The following is a 10,447-nucleotide window of genomic DNA, read 5'->3' as shown; positions in this document are numbered from 1 at the left end:
GATGGGAGGAGCGATCTCTTGATGGACTGACAGGACCTTGGACGGATGGAGTGCCAGAATCGGGTGGGTGATCAGGAACGGAGCGGGAGGAACGGTACCTGGACGGGCTGACGGAAGGGCTTGGACTGCCAGAATCGGACGGGCTGCCGGGAACAGGACGACGGGATGCACGATATCTTGACGGGCTGGCAGAAGGGCTTGCGCTGCCGGAATCGGACGGACAATCGGGGACGGGTCCTCGAGGAGTACGGTGCTTGGATGGATCAGGGACTGGGCGACGGGATGCACGATATTTTGACCGGCTGACGGAAGGGCTTGGGCTGCCAGAATCGGACGATCTGCCGGGAACGGGACGACGGGATGCACGATGTCTTGACGGGCTGGCAGAAGGGCTTGCGCTGCCGGAATCGGACGGACAATCGGGGACGGGTCCTCGAGGAGTACGGTGCTTAGATGGGTCAGGGACGGGGCGGCGAGAGGAACGATACCTGGACGGGCTTGCAGAAGGGCTTGGGCTGCCGGAATCGGACGGACAATCGGGGAAGGGTCCTCGAGGAGTACGGTGCTTAGATGGATCAGGGGGACGTCGAACGGGTGAATCAAAGTCCACCGAAGTCTGGTCGCTTTCGTAAAACATTTTTAAAACACGTCCGTTGGAGTTGAAATATCTCACAAGACTGATTTATTATATCGAAATCTTATTCATTGCCTACTCTGAGTAATACCTTTGTAATGCCTACTCCGATAAATTTATTAAAACAAATTATGAACTTCTTCTATTTACTACATTCTATTCTACCCCTACTCTCTATTCAAATACATGATACATAAACATATTTTTGAATCTTTCGGGTTTACGAATATCTCTTTTGGGTCTTGAATTGGCAGGACCTCCCAAATCATCTCGTCTCTCGGAATCCGTATTTATGAGTTCTCCGTGTTCGGAATGATTAGCGGGAAAAGGATCTTCTTCATCAGAATCTTTTGACGAGTCTTGCGAGTTGATCTGCTTATATATAGAAATGAGAAAAAAAAACAAACAAAGAACAAGACAAAATACACAAGAAAATTATGTAATCAAAGGATACAGTGCCATCCAAATGTATATAGAAAATAAAATAAATAACTTACTCCAGATTTTGGAATGCGTTTGAGATCCTGAATATTACGAGCATATTGAACCCCTCTATCGCTCTGGACGATAACTTTTGCGCAATCTCTTGCAATAACCGCAAATCTTTCCTTCGAAAAGGTTGGATCAGTCTTGATTTTCTTTGTTGTAGCCATTAAAACAATATCGCCAACAGCAATATCAGATTCCTTCGCACCTCTGCGGTTGTCAGCGAATTTCTTGCTGGTCAGTTTTGCTTCTGCATCTTTGTCTCGAATTTCATCGCGATCAATTTGTACAGAAGAGTCCCACAGGCTTACAAAAGTTCCTCTGTACTTCCATCCAACGAGTAATTCAAATGGTGTTACACCAAGACGGGAATGGGGCTTCAAGGTGTTATGTGTATGTACGTAAATATCCAAAGCCTGCTTCCAGTTTATACCGTCTTGCTTAGCTCCTGCGATAGCCTTTATAATTCCTTGATTTTGACGCTCAATGGACCCGTTAGATTGTGGGCTTAGTGGTACAGATTTTCTAACCTTAACTCCTTTAGCTTCCCAATGAGATACAAACTCGTTGCTTTGGAACGGGGGGCCATTGTCGCTTTGTAATATTATCGGAAGACCCCACGTTGAAAATATCCGACTCAGAGCTCTATTGGTGCTGTTTGCGTCGATACTTTTCATTTCAATGACTGAAATATATCTGGAATACGTATCTACGGCAACCAACAATTCACCAGATCCGCATTGGGGTACTGTTAAAAAATCTATTTGTAGTATTTCCCAAGGACCGTCGGGAAGCTGTCTACTTGAGAGAGGTATTGGAGGATTGCGCCTGGAAACGACTAAACACGTTTCACATTCCTTCACGAAGCTTTCAACATCACAGCTCATTCCCGGCCACCAGAAGTATTCCCGCATTATTCTTTTCATTGCTGCGCAACCAATATGTCCCCGGTGTGCTGTTTTCAAAGCTTCTTCTCGTAATTCTCTAGGAAGAACAACTCTGTCTTCTTTGAAAACTCGAGGACCCAAAGTGCGTAATACTTTGGAGTGTGCTTCAAACCGCTTGAGATATTGTGGCCAGTTTTGAGATGTCAAGGCCAAACGGACCGCTACAAGTTCATCATCGTTTTCAGACGCAAGATCAATATCGCTCCATGTAATACTCATTGATCCCGCGTCGAGGGCATAGAGCAAATGCTTATCATCATCTTCGTCGAACGGCTCATCAATTTTGGTTCCGGAAATTAGCCTGGACAGGGCATCTGCAACATTGAGCTGACCAGGTATATATTTTACTTCAAAATCATACGACTGCAGACGCAAGGCCCAAGTTTTTGCACGAGATACAGCTCTTTTACCAGTTCGAAAAGCATTCCCAAATATAAATTTGTTTGCTTCTGAGTCAGTTCGCACAACAAATGAAATTCCCGTGAGATAGAAAGAAAACCTCTCTATTCCCCAAACCATTGCCAATGCCTCTTTCTGTGTGTGGGGATATTTTTTTTCTGACTCCGTAAGCGTTTTTGAGGCGCATGCGATGATTCGTGGAACTTCGGCATTGTTGAATTGGACCAACACGGCTCCTAAGCCTATTGGAGACGCATCCACGTATATCTCAGTCTTATCTTTGCAGTCAAAATATCCCAACTTCTGTATGGATTTTAAAGCCTCATGCCTTAGATAGTTGAACTCGTCGTCTTCCTTTTTAGTCCAGTAAAAACTTTCGGATTTCGCCAGCATTCTAAGATTTTCCGTTTTCTCCGATCTTTTGAAAATAAAACGTTCCGTGAAGTTCATGAGACCAAGAAAACTTTTCACTTCCTTTTGAGTTTCCGGACGTCGAAATTCACGAATGGCTGTCATCTTGTCTTCACCTATGCTCATGCCATCTTGAGACATCATGAACCCAATGAATTTCACTTTCTGTTTTCCAAAAACGCATTTATCCTCATTGAGCTTGACTCCGTGTTGGTGAAGTTTAGTTAAAACCATCTTTAAGTTAGCGTCGTGTTCTTCTTTTGTTTTTCCAAACACAAGAACATCGTCCAAATAGTTGACTTCTCCGTCACAGTCAGCAAGAACAACCGTTTGCAGGATTTCTTGAAATATATCCGGCGCATTACATAAACCGAATGGTAATCTCACAAATCTGTATGTTGCGCTTCCAGCAAAAAAGTTGGTTAAGTGCCTTGAATCGACATCTAGCACAACGTGAAAGAAGGCACTCGTAAGGTCAATTGTAGAAAACCATTGTGCCCCATTCAGTTTAGAGATGATTTCTTCTAAAGTTGGCATACGGAAAGGTGTTCTAACAATACATTTGTTTGGTCCCCGTAGGTCAACCACCAACCTGATATCATTTTTGCCCTTTGGAACCACCAACAGAGATGAGCAAAAGGTTTTATCCATGTCGTCAGTGACTTCCTCAATAATACCCGAATTTAGCAGATCTTGCAGGCGGCGTTCCGTTTCAGCTTTGAACGCTGGTGGTATGCTAGTGTAGATATTCCTACTAGGCGGTTTAGTTTTATCATAGGTAAGAACCACCGGAGGCACGTTGAATTTTGGAAATTCCTCAGAAATTTGACAAATTTCTCCTGCAAACAATCTATCTTCGAATAACAAGGAGTCATTGTTCATGACCGGAACATTCAAACCGACTTGAAGAACGCTGTATCGCATTGCAGTATTTCTTCCAAGCAACGGTCTAGCATCAGCAATAACATAGAACTTTTCCATGCATATTGGACGATCTTCAGTGATAGTTAACTCCGCAACGAAAGTGGCTATGACAGTAATGCTTCGCGAAGATGCATATCCTTTGAGTTGTTTATCGGAGCCCTTTGTTACACAGTGTAGTGTTTTTGAGGACAAATCACAACTTTTCAATAGATCGAAGGTTTTTGCATCAATCGTATTGACTTCAGCTCCAGAGTCGATTAAAAAGGTTACGGCGTGGTTGGCTATATAACCAACAACAATACCTTCACTTTCTTTTGTTGAAGCATCGGTCACTTGATTCGCTTTCTGAAATTATAAGCGTTGGGCAACATATTGAAATAACGAAAATGGTGGGATTGTGTAACTGTGTTATCCCACAAACCCATTATAATTAGTTTGAATATTTTTTATAACGAAACAATTTCTTATTGTAGTTTATATTTATATATATATATATTGCAAAACTTAAACAACGAACGATATTTGAGTGTAGGATAACAGATTTGAGGAAAAAAAAAATTAAAACGATTCCTCAGTACTTACAGCAGTTTCATCGACATTTTCTTCTTCCTTAGAAACAGCAGCGACTCGACGTACTTTTGGAGGTGGTCCTTGTACATGATCATCATTTTTCCGTTTCATGAATTCTTGTGAAGGAGCTGTACGACACGCACGCTCCAAATGTCCCTTACGGAGGCATTTCCTGCATGATTTGTCGATAGCATGGCATTCAGATGCTAAGTGCCGAGTACTTGTACATCTCCAGCAAGGCTTACGATATTGTACTCGAAAGTCTTGACGATATTTGTTTCCTTGATCTTGGGGAACTCTCCACTTACGAATAAAAGGTTTACTATAATTCAAATAAGTAATAAATGTCAATGTTTCGTATAAATAAAGAAAAATGAAATAAAATACCCATTGCGGCTGCTATCAGATTTTATGATCTGAGAGCCATTTTCGGTAGAGTGCTCATACGAAACTGCTGCGATCTCCGAATCAACCGATTTCTTACGATTCTTGAGGTATATTTCTTCATTGAATTTCTCCATCTCAAATGCCTGTACCTTTTCCAGAAGAGCGGCTAATGATCCTCCTTTTCTCAAAACTTTTCGACTTGCCTCACGCACTTTGAAATTATCTGCGTGAGATTGAATTACGAAAGCAACGTTTTCCAGTAACTGTTCGTCTCCAAAATCGCATAATTTGGCGGCAGCCACTACGCGTTTAACGAATTTCAAATCCGTTTCACCCGCATTCTGAGAGATTGATCGTAATTTTTGACGCTGCATCAAACAATGATCACGTGACCCAAACGAATTGGTAAGCCTGGCTATTGCATTAGAATATGGATGACTTTCTGCATTCGGATTTTCTGGAGTAGATGTTGTGCTATCAAGTATATCGAGAAGCTTTGAGCCAGCTTTGATTCTGAAAATTCTCATTTTGGTGAGTTCGTCCGATATCCCCACAAGTTGCATGGAAGTTTCTAGCAAATCTTTCCATTTTTGGAATGTCTTCTTGTCGATATCATCCTCACCGTCGGAAGATTTGCACTCGGGAACGTTCAGCGAGGCAATCGACATGTTGTTCATGCAACTATATAAAGAGGATTCTCCTTGGTCTCTCGAATTTGCAATTTCATTCGCAGTAGAATGCATTATATCAATGAATTCGTCTGAATTGGACACGTTTGAACAACGTTCAACCTTCTTTGCCGATTTTGAACTGTTAAGTTTGGTCGCGAGAGCTACACTAATCTTTCGTTGTGTATTTAATGCAGCTTCTAATTTTCTCATGCGCTTTTTCATTGATATCCTCACCATTCTATAAAAAAATAGAAAGTTTATATCTAACCATTAGCACTATTATTTTGTCGATTGAAATTCAAGTTATTCTACATTGGCATACAAAAAAAAATATGATCTATTCAATTACTATTTATTTTCAGATACACGATTTGGCCTTCCCAGAGGTCGATAGTCAAAACAAAAGCGCTATGAACCTCATAGAGCTGAAATGCTCAATGGAAACTTCCCAGAGTTCGATAATCAAGAATTGTCAAAGCAATGAACCTCCCAGAGTTTGACAGACAAAAATTATTAACATTATGAATTTCCAAGAGTTCGATAGCTTACTGTGAACCGCCCAGAGTTCGACAGCCATACATTTGTCAATACTATAAACCTCTCAAAGTTCGATAGCTTCACTGAAAACCTCCCAGAGTTCGACAGACAAAAAATATCAACACTATGAACCTCTCACAGTTTAGTATCTTACTGTGAACCTCGCAGAGTTCGGTAGCCATACATTTTTCAATGCTATGAACCTCCCAGAGTTCGATAGCTAACTGTGAACCTCCCAGAGTTCGACAGCCAAAAATTATCAACACTATGAACTTCCCAGAGTTCAACAGTAGAAAATTAGCAACACTATGAAATTCCCAAAGTTCGGTAGCTCGCTATGAACCTCGTAGAGTTCGACAGCCATACATTTTTCAATACTATGAACCTCCCAGAGTTCGATAATTCACTGTGAACCTCCCAGAATTCGACAGCCAAAAATTATCAACACTATGAACCTCCCAGAGTTCGATAGCTCACTGAACTTTCTAGAGTTCGACAGTTGAAAATTATCAACACTATGAACCTCCCAGAGTTCGATAGTTCACTGTGAACCTCCCAGAGTTCGACAGCCAAAAATTATCAACACTATGAACCTCCCAGAGTTCAATAGTCGAAAAATATGAACACTATGAACCTCACAGAGTTCGATAGCTCACTGTGAACCTCCCAGAGTTCGACAGCCAAAGATTATCAACACTATGAACCTCCCAGAGTTCGATAGCTCACTGTGAACTTTCTAGAGTTCGACAGTTGAAAATTATCAACACTATGAACCTCCCAGAGTTCGATAGCTCACTGTGAACTTTCTAGAGTTCGACAGTTGAAAAATTATCAATACTATGAACCTCCCAGAGTTCGATAGCTCACTGTGAACCTCCCAGAGTTCGACAGACAAAGATTATCAACACTATGAACCTCCCAGAGTTCGATAGCTCACTGTGAACTTTCTAGAGTTCGACAGTTGAAAATTATCAACACTATGAACCTCCCAGAGTTCGATAGCTCACTGTGAACTTTCTAGAGTTCGACAGTTGAAAATTATCAACACTATGAACCTCCCAGAGTTCGATAGCTCACTGTGAACTTTCTAGAGTTCGACAGTTGAAAAATTATCAGTACTATGAACCTCCCAGAGTTCGATAGTTCACTCTGAACCTCCCAGAGTTCGACAGCCAAAAATTATCAACACTATGAACCTCCCAGAGTTCAATAGTCGAAAAATATGAACACTATGAACCTCACAGAGTTCGATAGCTCACTGTGAACCTCCCAGAGTTCGACAGCCAAAGATTATCAACACTATGAACCTCCCAGAGTTCGATAGCTCACTGTGAACTTTCTAGAGTTCGACAGTTGAAAAATTATCAGTACTATGAACCTCCCAGAGTTCGATAGTTCACTGTGAACCTCCCAGAGTTCGACAGCCAAAAATTATCAACACTATGAACCTCCCAGAGTTCAATAGTCGAAAAATATGAACACTATGAACCTCACAGAGTTCGATAGCTCACTGTGAACCTCCCAGAGTTCGACAGCCAAAGATTATCAACACTATGAACCTCCCAGAGTTCGATAGCTCACTGTGAACTTTCTAGAGTTCGACAGTTGAAAATTATCAACACTATGAACCTCCCAGAGTTCGATAGCTCACTGTGAACTTTCTAGAGTTCGACAGTTGAAAAATTATCAGTACTATGAACCTCCCAGAGTTCGATAGCTCACTGTGAACCTCCCAGAGTTCGACAGCCAAAGATTATCAACACTATGAACCTCCCAGAGTTCGATAGCTCACTGTGAACTTTCTAGAGTTCGACAGTTGAAAATTATCAACACTATGAACCTCCCAGAGTTCGATAGCTCACTGTGAACTTTCTAGAGTTCGACAGTTGAAAAATTATCAATACTATGAACCTCCCAGAGTTCGATAGTTCACTGTGAACCTCCCAGAGTTCGACAGCCAAAAATTATCAATACTATGAACCTCCCAGAGTTCAACAGTCAGAAATTATGAACACTATGAACCTCACAGAGTGCGATAGCTCACTGTGAACCTCTCAGAGTTCGACAGCCAAAGATTATTAACACTATGAACCTCCCAGAGTTCGATAGTTCACTGTGAACCTCCCAGAGTTCGACAGCCAAAAATTATCAATACTATGAACCTCCCAGAGTTCAACAGTCAGAAATTATGAACACTATGAACCTCACAGAGTGCGATAGCTCACTGTGAACCTCCCAGAGTTCGACAGCCAAAGATTATTAACACTATGAACCTCCCAGAGTTCAACAGTCAGAAATTATGAACACTATGAACCTCCCAGAGTTCGATAGTTCACTGTGAACCTCGCAGAGCTCGACAGCCATACATTTTTCAATACTATGAACCTCCCAGAGTTCGACAGCCAAAAAATTATCAACACTATGAAATTCCCAAAATTCGATAGCTCACTGTGAACATCGCAGAGTTCGATAGTCAAAAAATATAAACACTATGAACCTCCCAGAGTTCGATAGCTCACTGTGAACCTCCCGGAGTTCGAGAGCTATAAAGTTTTTTTTTTTTTAATATAAACCTCTCAAAGCTCGATAGCTCACTACGAACCTCCCTAAATTCGACCGTAAAAATAAATTAACACTGTGATCATTCCAGAGTTCGATAGCCATAAGTTTTTCAATACTATAAGCCACCCAGAGATCGATTGCTCACTGTGCACCTTCGACTATTAAAATTTATTCAATGGAGAAACCCTTCAATTATTGAGTGTTGCATGAAATACGTTTGTACCAACAAATAAAAAAAAAAAACAACAACACAAACACCAACGTTCACTTCTATCGATTGCTTTTCTATCACATGAATCGCTCTTAGTGTTACTACGGAGAAAAAAAATGTGTCGACTTAAATGAAATTTATAAAGTTCAATGAATAGATTGCGAAACACATTTACACTAACAAGAAAATCACTTTCATGTTGCTTATTGTTTGACATTGTAGGAAAATGAACAAGTAGTTAGACAAACCATTCGTTTTGATTCTAGTTTAATGTTAAATTCAAAATGAGATTTTCAACATACGATGAATCAAGAGTATCGAAACTTCTTTTGAACGAAATTGTATTTGTCAATCGGTTCAAGAACAAGAACTTCAATAACATTTTGACTTCTTCCACTGGCTATTGGTTTCCATGGAATTTTGTAATAGGAAAATATAACAAATCACTAAAGGAAAATTAACCCTTTTATAAAAAAAAATATCTCTATTCTAATGTTGCCATGGATACTTATTGTTAGGAAAAAATAACATATCCCGCAATGCAATTTCATGGCAATTTCTGCAGTTGTGGCCAGTTTTTTTTGGAACAAAATCGTCATTTTTCACATGCTTGTCATAAGGTTTCACTCTACTTACTTTTTGGGAGCTTTTGCGCCATTGTAGTGAACCGTGGAGCCGCAGTTTCGGGACAAACCGCGCTTATTCGATCCGGGCTTCCGAATCGATGAAGTACGCCGAACCAATCGGCGACGCGTTGAGGGAGGGTATTCAGCAACGGGACGATGGGAGGAGCGATCTCTTGATGGACTGACAGGACCTTGGACGGATGGAGTGCCAGAATCGGGTGGGTGATCAGGAACGGAGCGGGAGGAACGGTACCTGGACGGGCTGACGGAAGGGCTTGGACTGCCAGAATCGGACGGGCTGCCGGGAACAGGACGACGGGATGCACGATATCTTGACGGGCTGGCAGAAGGGCTTGCGCTGCCGGAATCGGACGGACAATCGGGGACGGGTCCTCGAGGAGTACGGTGCTTGGATGGATCAGGGACTGGGCGACGGGATGCACGATATTTTGACCGGCTGACGGAAGGGCTTGGGCTGCCAGAATCGGACGATCTGCCGGGAACGGGACGACGGGATGCACGATGTCTTGACGGGCTGGCAGAAGGGCTTGCGCTGCCGGAATCGGACGGACAATCGGGGACGGGTCCTCGAGGAGTACGGTGCTTAGATGGGTCAGGGACGGGGCGGCGAGAGGAACGATACCTGGACGGGCTTGCAGAAGGGCTTGGGCTGCCGGAATCGGACGGACAATCGGGGAAGGGTCCTCGAGGAGTACGGTGCTTAGATGGATCAGGGGGACGTCGAACGGGTGAATCAAAGTCCACCGAAGTCTGGTCGCTTTCGTAAAACATTTTTAAAACACGTCCGTTGGAGTTGAAATATCTCACAAGACTGATTTATTATATCGAAATCTTATTCATTGCCTACTCTGAGTAATACCTTTGTAATGCCTACTCCGATAAATTTATTAAAACAAATTATGAACTTCTTCTATTTACTACACAGATCTCTTAAGAACTGCAGATCCAAGAGATATGGTGGACTAGGTATGTAGAGTGCGATGAGAGGAATACGATTGACGTATTTTATTGTAGAGCCATCTTTAACATATGGACTGGACTGAATACTGAAAGAAATTCTA

The 10,447-nt window shown here is 42.0% G+C and overlaps 1 protein-coding gene across 2 annotated transcripts; it reads right to left on the bottom strand.

The window, feature by feature from the left end:
- Positions 1–653: 653 nt before the first annotated feature.
- LOC134285332 (nucleolar protein dao-5-like) lies at positions 654–10,303 on the bottom strand. 2 transcript variants are annotated; one of them, XM_062845910.1, is made up of 3 exons: positions 9,376–10,303; positions 4,759–5,667; positions 654–4,693 (listed from the first exon to the last, which is right to left on the bottom strand). In XM_062845910.1, exons 1-3 carry the CDS (start codon positions 10,155–10,157, stop codon positions 4,360–4,362), a joined length of 2,025 nt encoding a protein of 674 aa, XP_062701894.1. In that variant the 5' UTR covers positions 10,158–10,303; the 3' UTR covers positions 654–4,359. The 2 variants fall into 2 exon arrangements, with proteins under 2 accessions (XP_062701894.1, XP_062701895.1); XM_062845911.1 differs by having other exon boundaries at positions 4,552–5,667.
- Positions 10,304–10,447: the final 144 nt, after the last annotated feature.

The sequence above is a fragment of the Aedes albopictus genome, chromosome 1 (genome assembly GCF_035046485.1).
Source record: "Aedes albopictus strain Foshan chromosome 1, AalbF5, whole genome shotgun sequence".
NCBI lineage: Eukaryota > Metazoa > Arthropoda > Insecta > Diptera > Culicidae > Aedes > Aedes albopictus.
This window is presented reverse-complemented; position numbering and strand designations above follow the sequence as displayed.

Excerpts from the sequence above, each read along its gene's own strand:
- LOC134285332 (XM_062845910.1), bottom strand. The coding sequence starts at position 10,157 with ATGTTTTACGAAAGCGACCAGACTTCGGTGGACTTTGATTCACCCGTT. Across the intron at positions 5,668-9,375 it reads GGCGCAAAAGCTCCCAAAAA|AATGGTGAGGATATCAATGA; the intron begins GTAAGTAGAGTG and ends ATTTTTTTATAG. Across the intron at positions 4,694-4,758 it reads TCTGATAGCAGCCGCAATGG|TAAACCTTTTATTCGTAAGT; the intron begins GTATTTTATTTC and ends TTTGAATTATAG.